Source organism: Amphiprion ocellaris, chromosome 14 (genome assembly GCF_022539595.1).
Source record: "Amphiprion ocellaris isolate individual 3 ecotype Okinawa chromosome 14, ASM2253959v1, whole genome shotgun sequence".
NCBI lineage: Eukaryota > Metazoa > Chordata > Actinopteri > Pomacentridae > Amphiprion > Amphiprion ocellaris.
Genome location: NC_072779.1, coordinates 5,945,400 through 5,967,763, shown reverse-complemented (window position 1 = coordinate 5,967,763; position 22,364 = coordinate 5,945,400). Strand labels below are relative to the sequence as shown.

Genomic DNA, 22,364 nt, shown 5'->3' with positions numbered 1-22,364 from the left:
ATCGTGCATCAACCTCCTAATGAGACTTTGCTTTATCTCTTGAGCCAGGTGTCTTGGCTCCAGCTGGTCCTGTGGCTTCACAATGACAGCGTGGCCTTTAGCTTTAAAAGAGGCTTCCTTGTTCTCACATGTAGCCGGCTTCTTTAGCAGCGACAAATGCCCCTCCTCTCTCCCTTAGTGCCAGCCTTTGAGGCAAATGTCAGCTAATTAAGGGTTACACAGTCGACCTTTCTCACCCCCACCTGAGCCTGCAACACTCGATCTGCCAGAGCGGCCAAGAGTCTAGGTCCAGTGCTACAGGTTGTCCTTGTCTGCAAGACTGTGCCACAGAAACACACAAAGCACACAAAGCACAGGTCATTGTGGCATTTGATATGCTAAATACTGCTGTGTTCCTATAGGGCACTGGACTTAATTAGAGGAGACTCTTACTAACCCTGAGGATGCACAATATAGAGTCATGGAAAAAATGAGTAGAGCACCCTTGTTTTCTTCAATTTCTTGTTCATTTTAATGCCTGGTACAAGTAACCCTTTGATGCGTAGACCACATGAGGAGATACCCATTTTCCATTGGATTTGGGTCACTTTTGACCCAGGTTATGCATCAAAGAGCTAAATGTACATTTATTTGGACAAATATAATGATAATAACAAAAATAGCTGATAAGAGTTTAATTGAAGAGCTGATATCTAGCCATTTTCTATGGTTTTCTTGATAATAACCCAAATCACTTCAGTTCTTACGTCGTTAGTTATGGCATTGTACTTCTAAAAACAGTGCTTTCAGGCATTCCATTTTTTCTTTTCTGTCTGTTTTAGTCACATGATCCACACAGGAGTTAGTACTTGATTGCATAACCATTGTTTCTGATGACTGCATCCATGCATCTTGGTTGCTCTCCACCAGCTTCTGACATTGTTCTGCTGTCACAGCAGCCCATTCCTGTTGCACAAATTCAAACAAAGGTGCTTTGTTTTTGGCCTTGTGGTTCTCCATTTTGTGTTTGATGATTTTCCACAGTTTTTCAGTCATATTTAAATCTGGTGATTGAGCAGACCAAGGCATGGTTCCACTGTTCTGGTTCTCCATCCAGGCTTTACCTGACCTTGCCATGTGGCAAGGTTCATTGTCTTGTTGGAAAATCCAGTCATTGGAGGCAGGAAAGAGTAAACCAGATGATGGAAGAAGACTGTTTTCAAGAGTAGCCCCAAACATGACCTGGTTCATTTGCCATGTTCCACCCAGACTGAAACTACCCCAGATGGTCACTGATCCACCCCCATGTTTCACTGTAGGGGCAGACAGTCTGGTTTGTAGCTTCTCCAAGCTTCCTCCTAACCAGTAAGTTGGCTGGAGTGGGCATCAACTGAAAACTGGATTCATCCCTAAAGAGAACCTTAGTCCAATCATCAACAGTCCAATCCTTGTGATCCCAGCAAAGAGTAACCAGCTTTCCTCTGCCTTTCCTTGATGAAGGGCTTCTTCCTGTCCTGTGTGACTTTAGATCAACTTCAAGAAGTCGGTTTCCAACTGTCCTTGCCGAACAAGTCACATTTCTCCACAGTGCCCACTCATTTTTAAGGTCCCTGGAGGTCTGACGGCAGTTCCTGACACAGGAACAGATGAGTGATGGTCATCTTGTGGGGTAGAAAGATATTTCCTGCCACAACCAGCTAGAAATTTGTTAGGACCATGTTGGGCTTGTTTTTTCATCCAGCAGTTCTCCATACTGTTCTGAGTCACCAAAATTTGCTTGGAAATTAAACTCTCTGTAACAATTTAATACCTTCCATAACTCTATCTCAATCTGATTCCTGTTACTTCTGCTATATGCCATTTTGTTCCATGAAAATGTGCACTTTTTAAGATTTCATTTCAGCAAACCGAGTGTCCAACACCTTAGCCTGATTACAAATCAGGCAACATCAAAAATAACACACAAGTAAAACCACTCAAGTATATCATTGTGATGTCCCCATCACAGTTAATGTACACACAATAGGCACCTCTCAGATGTCTTCATTTGGTATTGTTGATGTCAAAACGAGTGCATTTGATCATGAAGCACAAATGGAACATTTGAGAAGGGCTCTGAATATTGAATATCGTCTCTCCAGTTCAAAGCGTTTTCGAGCTGTGGGGATACGTTCCAGAGACGAGAGAACAGAGAGAAGCTGAGAACACACTGTACCCTTCCACTCTTTTAGTTTTAGTCTGCAGCCACACAAGTCTATCAACGAATGCACTGCCTAATTTTAAAAAAAGAAGAAGAAAATCTCTTTCATGTCCTCAGAGAAAATGCTAAATATCAGGTTGTGTTTCAGTGTGTTTCAGCAGTCGCAAAGAAAAATGTAAGCACAGATGATACCGGGAAAGATCTAGTGGCACAGGCAGTGTCATGGTATGAAAGAAAGAGGGGATGACAGTGTGAAGGGCAGATAAAGATCAGTGAAAATAAGGGGGGAAAGGAGAATAATGGTGCTTTGAATTAAAAAAAATGTCCAGGAGGGACATTATTGGGCAGTGAAGTGGCTGATTGTCATCAAAGACCTTGGTATTGTTGCTGGAGCTTTTGTGTTTCTCTGAAGTCTGTTAAAATGTTCTCTCTTTACTGTGCTTTCTATGAATCTGTGGTGTGTATTTGGTAGAAAGTACCTAGTGGAGGAGTCCACAAAGAAATGTGTGAAATAACAACAGCAAATTAGTGAAAAGGTTGTGGCTATACTGAGAAAAATGGAGAAATACTGAGCTTGACTGATGCCTGACTGTCTTAGCAAAAAGAAAAGTAACTGATGTGATAAATGTTTGTGAAGAAACTTTTTTCAACCTGAATTGAAGAAATAGCTATAAAAGTTGCAGCAACAGGAAAACTGAGTCTGTATTCAACATGTTTTTATCACACAGTTTATGTGTGTATCATCTCTAATCTATTTCCTTCACAAAATCTCTCTAATAACACATTTGAAAGTCTTGAACTTCCAAGAACAGACTCAGCATTGGATTAACAATGTGGTGTAACTGCAGTGCTTCTGGATGCTGCTTAGATTTATTCATCCAAGAAAAAAATAGGTGCAAAGAAGCTTTCATCTGCTGGAAAACAAACGTGTGACAGAAACTGAGAAACCGGCAGAAGCGGTTAATTTGGGGAGAGTCTCAGGCAACACCTGCTCCTCTTCTCAGGTGTCTGAGCGACTCCCACAACTTAACCTGCTGTTCCCTCTTCTCCCGGGAACGTATTAGACATTTGTTTGTTTTCATCACACACCTGGTACAGACTGGTGCAACACGCTGCCATTTTAAAGTTTCGTTCTGTGGTGTTACATGCCAAGTTTTGTCAGGCAGTGAAAGGAAATAACTCAGAATAATAGCAAGGTAGCCCCCATATTTGCATGTGTGTTTTTTAGAAGGAGGACCTAAGTAATTAATAAACTCCGTAACAGAATAGACAGAGAGTAGAGTGCCACCTACAGAAACTCAAACGTCATCAGCAGGAACTAAGAAATCACCACCTACACGGTTTTATTTACAGGTGAATTGTGGGAGGTGCAATAAACACAGAAGCTTTGTTTGCTGATTATAGAAAGTGTTGCAACAAACCAAAGTGGAGGATCTCATAGATTAATACCTCACATTGGATAATATCAAATGAGTCCTCTGACTGTGACACAATAATTGAAGATCAAATGTTAGATCCTTGTCTAATTTGGATTTAATTTGGAGATATGATGGTATTTGACACCCACATGGTATGTTGCCTCATAAGAATAGTTGGTCAAATCGGTTTAAGTCATTAGGAACCATCTTTATGAAAATATTTCTCTTTACAGAAGGTAATACGAAAACCAGTGTGACATTTTCATGCAAAAACTCAATTATATCTGCACAAACACACATATACATACACATAGGTTACACTAGGCTTCCCTATATTTGGATTACCAAATGTTTAAGATAATTATCCAAACATTTTAGGCAGTTTCAGGTTAAAAAAAAAATAATCTTCAACTGGTTTTTCACATTTCTTCTTTACATATTTTACTTTTCAGATTAACTGAAATCTCCTTTTGTGAGATTTTACAAATCCCAGAGCTGCAAATCTGAAATTTTAATATATGCACTGAAATTACGTGCAAATACTGTCTGATCCTAATTTGTATTCCTGCTACACACAAACACATCTACACAAAAACACACACTAACTGCACTGCACTGTGTTTCCCTTTTCAGAGACATCAAGCCTGACAACATACTACTGGATGAGCATGGTAAGACCCCTTTTCTAATCATAATTTCAGTTTCTATGGGAGTATGGAGGGTTGAATTCAAAGCCCACACTGGTACCAGGGAGATTTTTTATAATTGTTTGACTTATCTCAGAAGCATTTGGTTTGACCTGACTTGACTTTTCAATCCAAATTGATGACTCAACTGTTTCTGACTGAGGATTTCACCAAACATCAAACCTCCTGGATAAATTTTGCACAGATCAAAGTAGCTGCAATGCTCAGAGACAGGTTTCACAGTCATTTACTGGATAGACCTTGCAGCATGAAGAAGAAAAATACCTCATGCCATAATTTATTGTGGAATAATGCAATCGAGAGAAGGCATGCACAAGGGAATTACTTTTTTTTGTCCAAACTGTCAGTCTGAGGTGGTTGAAGCATTGTATGACATTTAGATGGTGTTTTTTTTATTAACTAAGAGATGAAATAAGATGGAGTGATGCAAGAGAGGTGTGGAACACAAGGTGATATTCATCATGTGTCTTCTCTGCTGCGAAGGAAAATCCTGCTCTGAATGATTGATTAAGTCTCATCATAGGTTTTAGTGTCAGTTTCAGTTTCATACAAACAGGCTTGAGATACACACACATCCATAGAGAGCAGAGACAAAGAGAGTAGTGTGTGTGTGTGTGTGTGTGTGTGTGTGTGTGTGTGTGTGTGTGTGTGTGTGTGTGTGTGTGTGTGTGTGTGTGTGTGTGTGTGTGTGTGTGTGTGTGTGTGTGTGTGTTAGTGTGTGTCAGAGGGAGAGAAAAAATTGTAAATCAAGGTGGCATAAACACAGACTGTAAAATCTTTCATCAATATGTTAATCAAGAGGAATATTCAAGTATTTCATGCCGTGATTCATCCTTGAGAAATCCTACACAAACAGACTGAGATGTGGTACAGTATGCAGTTTACACTGGAGAACCAAAAGTATGTGGACATCACGATATCAGGAACATTATACGTTTAGAACAAAGCAACTTGCATTGAAATGCAGATTACACATTACATCATTTTTCTATTTTTGCACAAGATTCCAGTTAATTGGTGAGTATTACTGTGTCACTGCTCACTTTAGTAGGAACAAAGTTCTTATGTAAGAACAAAATGGCACAAGTTCTTACGTGCGATGAAGCATTCACTTGACATTTATGATAATCTGTTGTCATAAGCACAGGAGATAACGGATCATAACAGATTAGTACGGTTGTGAATTAAACCCTGAATTAACTATTCTTGTGTATACAGGAAGTAGACCCTATTAAAGGATCATTTGCGAGTTAACTTTTCAAGGTTATATTATACAGGTTTTCTTTTGAATTAAGATGATGCTGTACAGCACCTCAGCAACATCTGCGCCTCTGTAGCACTGGAATATATTATGACCGAGGCTATTTGTCCACAGAAGGAAGATCAAAACAGACATTATCTGAAATGTATATTCACAGGAGACACAGTTCTGTCGCACAAAGACATTAAAGTAGTGGTTTTATTTAAAAGCTTATGACCTGTATGTGTACGGAGTATTGTGGTACAGGAGGTCCTCGGTTTACGACGTCCTCGACCTATGGCGTTTCGTCGTTAGGTCGGAACTGGTTACGTGGAACTAGTTGACAAATACGTAGTCAGGCGGCACTATAAGACGGCTTCGTTTACATTCGCCAGTTGTACGCCACCTTGGATTGTGCTACATTCGCTAAAGTTTTGCCATTCCTTATGGCTCCCAAGCATGAGTCAAACTCTTCTGATGGCAGTGCTTCAAAGAAAAAGAAAGCCATCTCCAGTGAAGTGAAATTAGATGTAATAAAACGCTCGGAACAGGGCGAAGCACCGACAAACATCGACCAAGTTGTAAAAACAGTGTAACATATTGTAGCGACCCTCTGTGATGAAGAAGTGAGACTTTATCTCGTTCTCTGGTCATTTCTTGAACCTTCACACAGGCTACTGTGGGCTGTAGTCAATGCCAAAATAACTAAAAAAAACCCTATAACTTAGCTTCAGAATTAGCCACCGTTGCCAGCTCTCTCTCGCCCAACACACACACACACACACACACACACACACACACACACACACACACACACACCAGTCCAGTTAGGTGAGCTAACTAATCATGGCACATTCACTGACATTAGGTAAATCTCAAACTGAACAATAAATATTGAAACCTCAACATCAACAACTATATCAGTCTGTTATAATATTCTGTTATCTTCTTGTAAAATGACTCATACATGCATGAAAGACAGTGGCATTCATGACTTTTCCGAAGAACTGGTCGATATCGTGATGCACGTAATGGCCTTGTTTACATTTCCACCGGAATTCCGACTTACGGTGAAAATCGACTTACATCAATCTGTAGGAACAGAACACTGACGTAAGTCGAGGACCCCCTGTGTTTATGTCAGCAAATGACCAACTAACCAAGTATCCTTAAGCAAGATTTCCTTTCATTTGAACCCAAGTGGTCTGAACAGTCCAAGATCAAATGTGTCCACATACTTCTGGTCATATACTTGCACGCATCTACAGACACACACTGTCCTGAGATCTCAGAGGACACTGGACAGCTGCTCAGGGGAGCTGAGGGGATACGTGGCATGGCAGCCCTGCTGTCGTTACAAACTGGAAGCACAAAGAATGACAGAGATGGAAAAGCAGGAGAGAGCTGAGATGGAGGACTGGGAGGACGACAGAACAAGGCAAACAGGCAGAGCCACAAGGATAAGACAAGAGGGAGTGAAGTGATGAGCAAACATTTCCGGGGAAGAAAGATTTGTCGAAGGGAGGAAAATAGACAAAAAGAGAGAGAGAGAGACGAATGGGAAGCAGAGAGATAAAGTGAAAAGAACAACTGGAGAGACTGAAGGCGGGGAGAGAGAAAGAATAGCAGCTTCATCAGCCTCAGCTTTGCTTTCCAAAGGACAACAGACCTGTGATTTCTGTATGTTTCTGTATTCTACCCCACAATCTGCTTTTCCTGTACAGAACCGCAGTTTACCTCTTCACTGAAGTCTAAAACAACATGAGGTATCAGAGGGGGGTGAGCGAGCTGTTTGCTTCTGCCCAGGTGAATTTGACAGGCTGGAATTGACCTGTGATCCTGTGTTCCTCTGGGAGTTGCTTCATATAGTGAAAAACAATTTGCTCATGCACACGCAATGTCACTTTGTTAAATGGCAGAGCCCCAGGATGCAGAGAGGAGCTGCGAGAGCTGCTGTCTGGATTGTCAACTGTGAGCTGGCACAAAAGCAGTTTATTAAAAGAATACTGGAACCGAAGCCACATCTTCTTCACTCCCAAACAAAAATCAATCTGGCAGTTTTCAGGGCAATCGACTCTTTATAGATGTATGAGAAATATACACCTTCAAATCCAGTATTCTTTCAGTAATCTAAACAGCGCTACATGTCCAGGAAAAGTGATCACAGTGCTTGAAACTGGTGTAAAATATGTTTTTAACCTTCATGAGCCACACTGGTGTGATTTACAGCCACAGTTTCCGTTACATGTTCTGTAAAGGCAAGCATGTTTCCATAGAAAATATGGGCTAAGTAATGTGCTCATTAACGTAATTGATTGCTTCATTAGCATAATTATGGATGCTTAAAGTTTTATGGTCATTATTTCATCATTATGATTTGGCAGCTTAAGTGCCTGTTGGTCACCGGGGTGATATCATCTCTAAATTTGATTCCACTATAGTGTTTAGGCACAGAGGTGTCGGAAAGGTAGAAAAAGTGTCATCAGTCTGCAGGTTCTTTTTTGCAGACTTGAATAAAACCTTCTAGGCAGGATTATTACATTAGCGAAATAACCGTACTGAATGAGTAAAGCTTGTCTCTTTGTTGGTGATAACAGATTAAAAAAAACTCATATTTCACACATTATAAATTTCAATACTATATTGTATGTAATCCAGACATTAGCACCGATGCTGGAGTAAGTGAGATGCAGGGAGAAAGAGAAGCATTGCGGTACACTGGGAACAAAAAAAATATCTAATTTGATGATGAGTTTTAACTGCAGGGTTTAATATAAGGAAGATCTCTGGGAAACTACAGTTTTGTATCTTGAGTCCATTTCTGCTTCAGTTGGTGTTCAGACTTGAAACAGTCCTTGGTGTTTAAAAAATGCAAGGGGCTGCAGTGCTGAGGGAACGATACTCAGTAGATTGCATTTCATTGGTCAATGCGCACCTTTGCTGGATGATGATGTACTGCTGTCTGGCAAAAAGTTGGGCCAGGTTCAACTTGTTTTCTTTTTTTGTTGTTGTTGCTGGGTGACCTTGCATTTCTACTCCTGCTGCATCAACATCTACATGCACCACTGGGACAAAAAGTTTAGAAGAAATGCATCCACTGTGTGGGTGCCTATGGAGATATATAGCAGGGGAGTTTTCAAAGTGCTGGACTACTGCTTTGGCTTCTATTTTATGAATGAGCCTGGTGCGGTTTGTGTCATGTTACATAAAGCTCATATATAAAGTTCACGTAAAAGTGTTCAGAAACGCAAGTGTGGACGCACAAAATGGGTCACAGAGAGTCATGGCGGGACCTTTGGTAAAGTCATTTGTATGTGTACAGTATGTTTTATGCAGTTGTTATCAGGGAGGTGGTGGTGGTGGTGGTGGTGGTGGGGGGGGGGTGTTCAGAGGTGCTGGTAAGCAAAGAGAAATTATAAATAGAAGAGATATGCAGCCATGTGACATAATCTAAGCATCAAACCTCGACAGTTGTGGAGGTAATCCCAGTAAAACACGTTAGATAACTAAGCCATGAGGAATCAAGCTGAACCATTGTTCACTGGCCACACATTTAAACACTCATAAACAGGGACAGCAAGAAATGGTACTTTAAAATAAAAGCACTCTGCCAGGGATGTGCTTCTGCTCAATAGACCCCCACCAGTCAGGAACCACTGCTTTATTACATCTATTTGCTAACCAGCAAATATTTCATGAGTACTAGAAGTCCTTTTCAGCACATTTAGCAATGTGCTATACATTTTTCATAATGGCAATTTGTAAATGGTGTTGTAATTGATCTCTATGTTCCTCTCACGCCATGAATCAACACTACGCAGCTTCCCTGCAGAACCAACAACGTTTACACCCTGCATAGTTAACCCTCTAAATTCCAACCAGTTTGGGGGTGTTTTTCTAGTTTTCTTTCATTTGTACTCACTGTGGGCTCATTTATTACAAGAACATAGAGTCTTGTACTTCCATGGAAATGGCACAACCATGGCTAGAAGTAAGGAGAACTCAAAAATGTCTTTTGTGCACTATGACAAACTTACAATGTCATGAATCACAAATAGGGGGGGAAAGGCATGTTTTTTTGATTATTTATCTTACAATAATTGGAAAAACTTGGCAACAACACGTACAACATTTTTCCAAGTGTCAATACCAAATACCAAAACTAAAGAAATAGCAAATCTACAAGCTATAGGATGTTTTCATTCTTGTCACGTATCGGTTCTGTTAAAGCACAGCCTGCAGTTCAGGCAAGTTCAACTAAAAAGTCCCAAAAAGTAACTGTTGGTCACAGCAGAGTCACTAATAGCTTCGTGGTTGTGCAGAGGAGCACAGAATTTTTTTTTTTTTTATTTGTTTGTTTGTTTTTACAGAATCGGGTTAAAGCAAATAATTTATTACTGTATTATAGAATAAATAGCATTGTAGAATAAAGTGATTTTGATGAAATATCACGACTTTAAGCTCACATTTGGTTTCCCGATGGAACGTGTCACAGATGAGTGGTTCAAGGACCATTGGAAAGCTGATAATATAATGATATAATTAATTTCTGCCTCTGGTAAATGGTGTAATTTTGGCAGTTGTTTTAGACATAACAGGCCATTTAAGCCCCCAGAGAATTCTGAGCTTCAGAGAGTTAGTACTTAAAAAATTGTCAATTGTAAATACTGAGGCAAACCTAGAGACTCTAAACATCCTTAAACCCAAGTAAACCGAAGAAACTGACCAAGCAATAGATGACAACTTTCATCAGCGGAACTGTGTTAAATTGAGAATGATAGTTTGGTTGAAATATCAAAAGACGTCTCTGAAAGACTTTGGTTTTCTAGATACTTTTGGCCCAGCAGCTCAACATTTTGACGACGTAGGTCTATTTCTTCCCACTGGCTGTTATCTAAAACTCCTGTCCTAAATCTGTCTTCTGCAAAGATGAAGACAAAAAAGGAGATAAGTATGTGACAGAAGCAGGGAAATATGAAAAAAAATGAATGCAGTTCTGCTCTTTAGGCATCACATAAGTGTCAAAAGACGTTTTAGTCCTGCTGCACCTTTGTCACAGTTATCAGGCTGCATTTCCAATGGTCTCTTTCATACCGACGGAGCCCCAGACCCATATCCCTCCTCGCACATTCACCACAGCCTTGAATACAGTATGCAAGCATTTTTCAAACCACCAAGGACAAAGAAGGGTAAAGAAATAAGGGCATAAAGAAAAAGAAATGATACTAGCTTTATGGGGGGGGGGAAAGAAAATTTAAGCAGGAATAATAAGAAGCGGATAGAGAAAATTATCGGAGGCAAATGGGAAAGAAAAGAGAGGAGTCGGAGTAAAAAGGTTCACAGCAAGAAAATGAGCGATAATGCATGATGACAGAAAAAACTGAGAGAAGGGAGCATAGCAGAGGAGAAAAGACAAGGAGAGATTATTTTATTTATTTTTCTCGCATGCCAGTTCCTGTATCTCTAAAGCCCAATGCCGGTCTCTTGCGTGGCCTTACTGTATGTGTCTGGGGAGTAACCGGGGACACCCATTCATCCGAACAATCACTCTGCGGCAAAAAACTCTCACACTCAGTATGACACACACACACACACACACACACACACACACACACACACACACACACACACACACACACACACACACACACACACACACACACACACACACATATACGTTGAGCTCATTAGTGTGTGCTCAGTGTGCATGGCAAAGACTGTGGGCCATCTTGCAGCACAGTGAGACACAGGTCAATGGTTTGACTTTGGAAACCACTGAGGTTGCTCCGCCACCTCTCACACGATACCAGAACATACAGCATCCATCAGAAAAGCTTCGGGTGGTTTTCATTTGACGGTGCTGTACATAAAAATTCCTTTGATCCTCGTTTTTGAATATCTAATGCTCACATAAGCAGCATACAGAGCAGAATACCTGCTCTGTGTGAGCTCTCGGTTGGATTTAATTCCAAAAGAAAAAACGTCAAGCGAAAACACAGCTTTGATTAATGGTGTAAAATGAGCTCTGTGATCATAAAACTTATCGCCACCTGAGGATGTATAGCGGTGCACACGAGTGGAACACTGTAAATGTGCATTAAAAACTGTATCACTCTGAGGTAACATCATCTCTCGCTTCTACAGGCCACGTCCATCTAACAGACTTCAATATCGCAGCCATTGTAAAAGAAGACCTGAAGGCAACATCCATCGCTGGGACCAAACCATACATGGGTAAGAAAATGAAATTTTGATCAATGCTTCACAAGGCAAATCAAACACTCGGGACAACCATAGGCATAGCATATGTGCATTTATCTCTCCAATAAAAACATGAAAGAACCAGATGACTTTTAACATTTAAAGAGAGAAAAAAGTTACAGTGCTACTCATAGATATAATATCTCTGCCAGGAGAAGGTCTCAGATCTTCTATTTTACTCAGAAAAATCCTAATTCTGAGCTCAGAGGACCACTAAATCTGAGCAAATAAAGCAAACATGTAACTATTAACTAATTTATCATTGATGTGACAAGATGCCACATGCATATTTAACGAGGATACTACCCCAAACAACAAAAAGTGAATTCCTGTATTTATATCAACTCAGCAAGAATAACATTAAATTTAAATAGTTGGTCTATAGGATATTAAACATTTGACTCAAAAACAAAATGTTGGAAAGCTTTATTACATTCCATTCTATTATATATTAAATTGTCACCTAGTGCCTCAATTTTTTGTTGTTCTTTACATGAAGACCGACAATTCCAACACGAATTGATGCAGAAAAGGCACAAATCAGTGCATAAAAACTGACACCACCAACAGTAGAAGGACACCTATACTTATGGTGATAATAAAAGGAAGCTAAAAGTTGGAAACTAGAACTGCATGATATGAGAAAAATGTGATACAAGACATGACTTGGGATAAACTGGCAAATATTTAAGTGGATTAGCTATACAGCTCTTATGTCTTTCTGCTTTAATAGGTACAGTGCTAACATATATCCTTAACACTGAATAAGCACCACCCTTTAATAAAGAAATGAAGTAAAAGGTTCTAGCATGGATACCTAACCAATTAAAATGAGTATTTATTTAAATAGGACATTATAACTGTGTTTATACTATAACTATATAACTGAAACTAAGCTCAGCCATTGAGCTTGTTAACCTCAGAGTAGCCAAGAAATTGCACATGTTCATATTCGATGACTATGTGGCAGAGCACAACATCAGTCAGCACTATTTAGAAACTACCTTTGATTTACAGAAATGATGGGACATCACCCATCTATAGTGAGTCCAGTTCTCACTGAAGGAGGCATCCTTGCTTTGTTATTTCAATGGCATTTTGACTTGTTGATTCATCACCCAGATTGCCAACATCCAACGCAGAAAAATCTGAGCAAAATGCTGCTGAGTAATATTTAATCATTTATGATGAAGGGGTAATTGACAAATGGTCGGATGAGATGACATGAAGAATAAGAAAACAACTAAGGATGTCATTTTGAAATCTGAAAAAAGCAGTTAAGCATGAAGTATTTGCACCCTTAAAATAATTAAAGCCACATCCACAGAGATTGACTTTTCCATAAACGTTTGTAGTGTCAATCCCATTTGCAAAAAGCAAGCATTGAGCAGTACTGAGACTGTCTGTTGTATGGAAGAACATTTTTAACCGTCTGAACGGCCATTTTTTTTGCTTGTGTCACATTTTTCTCACTGTGGGCTCATTTTATGTTAACAATGCTAGAAAATAATGGTGGCTCTACATACTATAGATATTTTACTACTAAACACAGCCTGCAGTTCTGCCCAGTTTAGCCGAAAGATCCTTACATTTTTTTCAAAGGACTGTTGGTCACAGCTAAGTTGTGGCTGAGCAGCACATTTTGTTTAAATTTATGTTTCTATTTTTTACCAAATCTCATTTCATTTGGCAATTTTTCAAACAAAACATACAAAATGATTAAATTTTGCTGAAATATCCCAAAACAAAGCTTAGATTTGTTCGGTTATCCCGACAGAACCCCATGTCATACATGGTTATTCAAAGACTGTCATACCTTTTATAACCGTTATAAATAATCTTTTCTGAATGACTAAATACTCTGAACAAGGAAATGTGTTTTCCATTTACATCTTGTTTAGTGTCCAGAAAAACGTGAAAAAATATGTAATAAATACTAAAGGCATATTTCATTTTCATGCACAAAAACCCAAAAACATTTTAAAGAAAGTGATTTTGCTCTTAAAAAGCAGTCCTCGTCATAACTACAGTAGTGATCACTCTGATGTGGATTTTGCTCCTGAGAGATCAGATAGGAACTAACAGGATTCGGCGGATATGAATGACGAGGCAGAACATGTTTGTGTGTGTGTTTAAGAAGGGTTTTGTGTGTGTGCCTGTCAAAGTGTGTGCTCATGATGGAGAATGATCGTGTAACCATGAGTGACTACATTTCAGGCAAATACTCGGTGGTATAATAGATAATTCATGGGTACTCTGGGAGAAAGAAAGAAAATCGCTCTCTCAGAGGCTTCAGTAGATAAACTGCACTTTTTCCTCCTCTGAAAGAAACCAAAGCCAACCTGAAGGGAGGGAGGAGGGTGTGTTTCTGAATATACCGTACGCTTCTCACAGGCCTGATCGTGATACAGATAAAGCTTCATAGAGGGAAGAGATGAGTCATGGAAATATTTTCTTGACCATTTGAAATCCTATTACAGCTCAGCAACATATTTGCCCAGATTAGATGATTCACTTTCACGGGAGGAAAAGAAACATAACTAACCAACTTAAGTGGTTTGATAGCTCGTGCCTTTTTTATAATTTATTCATTACACAGCTGATGTGATGCTATAGCTCCAAACTAGACCTTAATAACAACCTGAAACCACAATTACTCAGAAGCTAAGTGTGAAAACTGACTGGTTGTGGGCTCAATGTCTTCTGGTTATCTGCACTACTGCTTCACCAACCCCTTTTCAGACATAGAATTTGTCACCACAGGTATATAAATGGCAACTTTACACGTAGGTCTCATGTCTGAATAAGCCGAGGTCATTTTTTTTTTTTTTTTTTTTTACATTAAATATCTGATAGTGATCTGCCCGGGTCAGATCTAGTAACATTTTTCATAATCCACCCAACATTCATAATCTCTCTTGCTATTATTTCTATTTTCCTCCATGCCAGCTGCATGGATACTAAGCTGCAGAACGTCCTGTCCTATAAGTGATAAAACTAATGAGAAAATCCGCCATGAGGAGAGAGAGCAAGTGTCCCCTGCACTGTCGCTAGTCATTAATTAAGGCGTCAATGCTTTGGCAAACTTTCTGCAACGGCCCTGCTCGGTCCGAATGAAGCAATTATGGAACATTTAGGGAATAAATAGAAAAAGCAGGTGCACCACTAACCGTTGACATTAAAACCACCGGCCTAATATTGTGTAGATCCCCCTTGTGCTACTAAAACAGCTCTGAACCATCGGGACCTGTGGGAGGATCCTGTGGTGTTTGGGACTCTGACAGCAGATCCTTTGGGTGCTGTGGGGTGCGAGCCAAAATGGTTCTGGCTCACCCCTTGAATGCTTGATAAGTTTGGGATCTGGGGAGTTTGGAGACTGGATCAGCGGTTTTGGAGATTTTGTGACATGGCAGGGCAATATTCTTTTTTTGGCTGAGGGAGGCCACTGAATTAAAGGAGTGCTGTTGTTACACTTTAAAAAAAACAATAATGCAACAATTTGCATCAGTCTTTTTGAGTCATGACAACTTCTAACCAACGAAGTAGGTTGAGTTAGGGGAACTGGCTACTCAGATTTGTCAAATGAAACTTTATCAATCTTACCTCCTAGTTTGCTAAACTGAAGGCAGGAAGGCAAAATTTCACTGCTGAATTTGATGAGCGTTAGCCATGTGCAGTAGTACAACATATTCCATCAACTATACCAGCAGGTGCAGCCTAAACTCTGTACAATGTTGGTCAGGTCACAATTAAAAATATTCCTAAATTCATTGCTTTTGTAGAATTTATTCAGAAAAGATCTGGTTCTCACATTGAAATGCTCTTTGTATCATATTTATTCAGCCTACAGGTCCTCTAACACACAATCTGAAAAGTCTGAGACTGCCCAGTTATGTTCAAAAGGTAGTAATCCTAACCTCAAGGTGAAGAAAAATCTATTTATTAAGCCAATATCACTTGGTTGCCACAAATTACATTTTATTTTAAATCAACAAATGCAGAAATTTGAGTTTAAATTCCACGCAATTTTAATTTCATAGAACTACCAGCATTTTTATGTCAATCCAGCCCATAGAAATAATGTTAGAAGCTTCTAAGTTTCTTCTAAATCAGTAAAATTGCAACTATGCATTTAATTAGGTGGTGAGAATAGGTTCCTTGAATTACTTTTTAGATTGAATTGGGAAGTTACGCTTGGTCTGGAACAATGTTTAGATACCTATCAAAGTAACATCCACATGAAACCAAAGGATTTCCAGCAGAACATTATGTTATAGCAAGATCATCAGAGTAGCTCCCAGTGGTTTTAATGTTACAGCTGATCGGCGCAGATGAAACCATCTATGCTGCATATTTCATGCCTTAAAAGGGCTATAGATAGAATGAAATGACAAACATAGCCCTAGAGACGAGAGAAGGGGATCAAAACACACATTTCTAACATTAGAATGATGAAAATTCCCATCATGCATTAATGCCATTGTATAATATTTTCTGTCCATCAGCTCCTGAGCTTTTTCAGACCTTCGAAGGGTCCCATCCCGGCTACTCCTTCTCTGTCGACTGGTGGTCGCTGGGGATTACAGCCTACGAGCTACTAAGAGGACAGGTAACCGAGTACCGTCACCGTCACCCCTCAGTGTGGCCTGACGCTCTTAGCCGCAGTCAATAATGCACATGACACTCACATGAGAGTGCTAGAAAATGGGAAATACAGAAAGCCCTCAGCCTCCACAAAACAAAAGGAGGGTGGAATTGTAATTGAATTTTACATCTAAGCTGACCTTACTGGGAAAGACGTTTGTTTAGTCATGGTGTGAGACGAATCGCTGCAAGAGAAAGAGAAAATAGGATGAGTTACTCCAACAACCATATAATTGGAATTGATTTTTTAAATTATTATTTATTTCCTTTGTCCTGGTCCCATCTGGAGGAGTTTAATTCGGATGTCATGGAAATAAACACAGGACATAATGTTTTCACTCAGTCTTCTTACTCTCTCGGACCGAGTTTCAGAGCTGAAACACGACGTGCTGGTTGAGGACTCAAATCAGAGTGCAGCTACAGAATTTGCTCTCATATTTCAGGACGGTGATTACACAAACTTCAGTAACCTCTATCGATACCAACAAGGACCCCAAATATCCGAAACCGATCTGGAGCTGTCAAGAAGTATTCCTGAAATCATTTTCTAACATTTCAATCTCCTTTCTCTACAGTTATTTTACCTCATCACTTTGCATTACACTTTCTAAAATGCATTCTGTCCTCTTTCTGACCCTAGAGTTGCGTCTTCCTTCTCGCTGAAATATCTCAAGTCTGCCATCGAGCTATATTTCACCACGCAACCTTCCTCTACCACTTCTTAAATACGTTTCATCATTGCTGTCCTTTTTTTGACCTCAAAGCTACATCTTTATCCGGCCTGCGTCATCCTGCGAAGCTGTGTCGAGTGATTTTCAAGCATTTCTTACCTTATTCAGCGGAGGACTGCTAAACACATATTCACACCAAGAAATTACATAAAAAGACAAAGACTCTCTCCGTTTCCACAAACTTTTTTTTGAAAGTTTCTCGAGCCCTCCCCCATACTTTCCGTCACCTCTCTCTCTCTGCACACCACCCTCACCTTGTTCCCAGACGATTCATTTTCACTCCATCTTCCCGTCTCCTGTGGGGTTTCCCACTATTTTTCTCTGACTGGCACATTTCAACACTGTCTATAAAGCATAAATCCACTCCGGGGTTGTTCTTGAAACTTGCAATCCAGCTCCAGACATCTTTCAATCTCTTCCCAACTTATACATCTCTCTGCTGAGCTCCTGCCGCCTTTCACTACATTCATGCTTTACTTTCATTCCACCATTTAACTCCTGTCTCCATCCAGTACTTCCCTGCTAGGTCTGACCACTGGTTGCAGGTCCAGGCTTCTCTCTAAATCTATCACCGTCACTTAGCTTTTCATCCTCCAGCATCCATTTTTTAAAAATTAGATTAACCTTCTCCAACCGCGGAAATAGAACGCAGAGACTGCATGGTGAAATATCAAAAGAATGAAAATGCATCATGATGCATGTGTGCAATATATGGGACAATTTCTGCCTTATTGGACTTCTGAACATCTGCCTCCAATATATTACAGGTGACTCTTGGGTTGCTCATCACTTCAGTTTTTGCTTTATCTTTTCAGTTTCTACATTTTTCTGCTCAGTTTTGCGCCTCTGTCACATGTGACAAAGCAGAAATATTCAAAATGCTTGTCAAAAGGAGGATTTTTACCCATTTGTGCCTGTCTCTGATCTGCTTGTCTTTAACTGTGTCACTCTGATTCTCCAAAATGAGTCTCCCTGTCCGAGACAAAGACACACAGAAATTTGTCTCACACTAAAAAGCAGAGAGTATTATGCTTTGTTTTGAGGATACTCCCTCATTCTCTGTTTCCTCTGTCATTTGTCCCCATCAGTACAAAAAAATGGGTCCAAGGAAGGTAGAAAGAAGTAGAAAAGCCCAAATGTAGAACAAACTTTAGGTCACATAATTCATCAAGAAAAACCTCCTCCAAGCAGTACATGAATACAAGTTGTCTATAACATCTCATCTTCTCTTATTTCCTCATTTCAGAGGCCATATGTGATGAGATCTACTACACCCACTAATGAGATCCTTCAAACATTTCACAAGGTCCATCCCAGTTACCCAGCAGCCTGGTCTTTGGAGATGAAGTCGCTTCTCAGAAAGGTAAAAAAAAAAAAAGCAGCATGTGAATAATTGATTCAGTTTAATTAACCAATTAATTAGCCAAGACACAGTAAATGTACAAACATAGGTTATAAAGTTACACATTTATGTCTCTTTTTATGAGACAGTTTTTCTCTCGGTGTTCGAAATCTTTTGTTCCTGTGGGAAGACAATTACTCATACCTGACACCAGCACTTCGTTTGTAGCTACAGAATCTTAATTAGGGGATCACTTTCACTGTGTGCATGCAGTGCAGCTTCAGAATTCTAATCATCAAGTAAAATCAGTATTCAAAAAGTGAAATTTCTGCTGTTGGACAGTCTATCTGGGGTACAAAGTCGACATAACCCTAACAAAGACTGAAGACATAAGGACAAATATGCCTCGATATGTGTGAATCACTCGTATTATCTCTCTAATTCCAGTAATTTTGTTGTTAATGTTTGTATTAAATGTAATAAGTCTAAACAGTGTGTCTGTAATGAACTGCCAAAGGTCTGCTCTTCTTGCCACTTGCAAAGCTAAGCGATTCACTGTTGTCATAGCATTTGGCTTTTTTCTTGGCAGCGATCCACTGCAGTCAAACTGTTGCATTGCTTCGTGCTCAGATTCCTCGAAGCTCATTGGCATTCCAGTTGCATGTGTGTGTGTGTGTGTGTGTGTGTGTGTGTATAAGGGAGTGAACAGGAGAGAGAGTGTGTGAGAAAGAGAGGAAGCTATGTAAAGAAAGAGAGAATGTTAGAGGAGAATTCCACGCTCTATGTATTTGTCCTTCATCTTTCATGCTTTACACCCTGCTGAATTCTCCTCATCACCATTTGCTTCCTATATGTATCTCATTTTCTCTCCCTCTCCTTCAGTCTCCTCCCCTCTGTCACTCTTTCACCGCTGCCTCCCACCTTCCATCCTCTCGTGTCCCTTTCTCGATATCTCCCACCTCCAATCCCCTTTTTTTTGCCCCCGTATCCTCCTTCTCAGACGCATCCTTAAGGGCAAACATGTGCTCACGTCTCAGTGGGACTCTGTCCATAAGTTTTCAGCCATGCCTCCCCGTGGACAATTGTTCTCACTCTAATCCTGTTGTCTCCTTCAGTTGCTGTGCATAGATGTCCAGAAGCGCATCTCCTGTCTAGCAGAGCTGCAGGATCTGGACTACATGTCAGACGTCAACTGGGACGCTGTGCTCAGCAAACAGCTTCCTCCAGGCTTTATTCCCAATGTGAGTATCAGAAATAAACTGCCTCAGTTTGGTACCCGCAAAAAATGTTCACATTTGAATGGAACAGAATGTTTTTTCTGACGTTATCCTGCTATTTTATGTTGCTCATCAACCACACATTCTCTAATCTAGCCTCTGAAAAAATGGCAAAAATACAACATTGTCCTTTAAATTTTAACCAGCACGAAAAAAATGTGCATATACTCTACTATGAATAAGCCATCTGTAGATGCTATAATCCAAATTACCTTGCAGCTTTGTTAGACTTAAGATAACATGATTTCATAATAAAAACACCATCAATCCCTGAAACCAATCCTTCCTTATGCTGTTCTCCCGTACTTATTTCCATATCAGAGTTTCCCCTTAGGATGCAAAGATGTGGGTAAAGAAAGACAGAACCAGAGCTACCCACTCTTCATCTAATCTTTTCTAGTCAGACTGCAAACATTGCCCCCTGCTGGGCTGAGCTGAGCTTGGCCACCCACTAAGTGAAGACATCCAGACAGACTGCACTGATGCAGAACAACACAAAGCAGCACATGTGTGCACGCCTCTTAAATGCAGATGAAGGCAGAGAAAGCGTCGGCGTGTCTACCTGCAGCTCTACAGGTGCTCTCTGCATCACTGAGACAAGCTGGGTGGAGATACTGCCTCTGTGTAATAATATCATTAGCAGGAAGTCAAGCTGCTTGGCTGGCAGGCTGCTGTGCTGGGCTCTGTAGTGTCAGGTTCTTACAGTGACGGCACTGATTTAAAGTATCCGGTACAGCTGCTAACTGTACAGAAGGAAAAGCTCTGGAGGAGAATCTGCACTGAAAGTCCACAGTGAATTTAACTCAATTTCATTTAAGTGTCTTACGAAGAAATATTGTGCAACAACACAGCGATCAAGCGACATGAAAACTCTCCTGTTTTGTTTCAGAGAAGCAGCAAGTTGACAGTGACTGTCACTGCTTACTGTCAGAGCCGAAGAAATGCAGAATAATGACTAGTGGATGTAAATAGACGACTAAATGACTTCATCTAATTTGAAGTCTATAGGGACTGCAGAGCAGCAGGTATCCCCAGTGGTCAGCCTGGCACAGCAGAGGAAAAGCATACAGGATCGATGGAGAATTGACAGTCGCTCTGTATAATTATAGGCTTATCCTCTGTCTTTAGTCCCTTACAGACTATTGACGTTTGAACATTTGGTGGAAAACTCAGCCCTTATGTTTTCATTCCTATTTTTCTAGCTTTCAGTGTGTTTTGTTTGCAATGCATCTCTGTATTATGTCACATTTGATCACATCCTAATGCACTGTAGGTGTTCTGCATCAAATTAAATCAAAGCGCTAATAACTTATGTAATGGAAAATTCCACATTTCCGTCATGTTTTAACCTGAAAGTATTATTTCCTACACAAAAATAGTGTTTGTTTTGTATTAGAGGTGGCACAATACTGGGCATTTTCAACACCTGATATAAAACTTTAAAAAGCACCTGTTATAATATAGTAATTAATCCAGTGACAGTAACTATTTGGTTGAATTTTTCAATATAGGAACAATATACAATACAGGTATTGGTAGAGACTTCTTGTCCAACTTCCTGCACTAGTATTGTTAGTGTGATTTACTGGCAAAAAGAAGACAAAACAGACAAACAAAGATCATTTTTACACATTTTTTTCTTAATTCTAGACATAATATTATCATTTAGTCTTTTGGTTACAATAATCATGTATGAGTAGTAAAATCTGATATAGTAACAGCGTTATTTTGCACATGCCACCACAACACAACCAAAACCTTTGATTAAATTATGGGTCTGTATATGTTTGTGTCTCTACAGAGGCGGAGGCTAAACTGTGACCCCACATTTGAGCTGGAGGAAATGATCCTGGAGTCCAAACCGCTTCACAAGAAGAAGAAAAGGCTTGCTAGGAAGACCAAGGACCAGGGATCTGACGGGTCCCCACAGGTAAGGTTTTTTAATTATAAACTAAAACCACACTATTTACAAATTACACAAGGAGAATGAGGAGGATTTGTTGCAAAATGACACATCTCCCACTTGAAAACAGCAGCAAAAACCACAAAAAACTCTGAAAAAATTACCATCGGTTTGATGTTTAGAATTTTGTTAATTTAATCTATTTAGAACTTTAATAGCATTTCAGAAAGAGTGTGTTTAAGCATAAATTTCATTCAATTTTAGGTTAATTTAGCATGTCCTCAGGGGAGCATGTATGATCCACTCAGGACCCACTAAACCAGCTCTGTTAAGTGTCTCTCCTGCTCAGCGCTCATCATTATTTATTAAAGAAAGCTGACCGTTGGTTCCACTTGGCTCAGTTACAGGTGATAAGTTGCTCCTTAGTTTGTCTTTTAAATGTGCCTGAAGTACTATAAAGGAGGTCAAGGACATATTTTAGAGCTCCGTTCTTCCTCACCTTCGCTGAAATAAATCGCCTGCTTTGACTGCAATGTGTGCAGGGGAAGGCAGAGAATCACCTTGCCGTTTTATTATTTCCGGTCATTCTACATAAATCAGCTGTTGTCCTCTGAGTGTTTGTACAAAACAGACGGTAAAGCATCGAAAGGTTAATTTGAACG

At 39.9% G+C, this 22,364-nt stretch overlaps 1 protein-coding gene and 1 long non-coding RNA gene across 3 annotated transcripts in view; one reads left to right on the top strand and one right to left on the bottom strand.

Annotated features, from left to right (window-relative positions):
• The window catches only part of LOC111575683 (uncharacterized), a 96,927-nt gene that overhangs the window by 60,348 nt on the left and 14,215 nt on the right, over positions 1 to 22,364 (bottom strand). The gene's annotated exons all lie outside the window — the stretch shown is intronic.
• Positions 1 to 22,364, top strand: part of stk32a (serine/threonine kinase 32A) — an 86,165-nt gene that overhangs the window by 52,034 nt on the left and 11,767 nt on the right. For both annotated transcript variants that reach the window (XM_055017406.1, XM_055017405.1), the window contains exons 6-11: positions 4,231 to 4,268; positions 11,689 to 11,778; positions 16,311 to 16,414; positions 18,427 to 18,543; positions 19,638 to 19,763; positions 21,601 to 21,729. In XM_055017406.1, the coding sequence (XP_054873381.1) occupies positions 4,231 to 4,268; positions 11,689 to 11,778; positions 16,311 to 16,414; positions 18,427 to 18,543; positions 19,638 to 19,763; positions 21,601 to 21,729 (604 nt within the window). The remainder of the gene's footprint in view (positions 1 to 4,230; positions 4,269 to 11,688; positions 11,779 to 16,310; positions 16,415 to 18,426; positions 18,544 to 19,637; positions 19,764 to 21,600; positions 21,730 to 22,364) is intronic.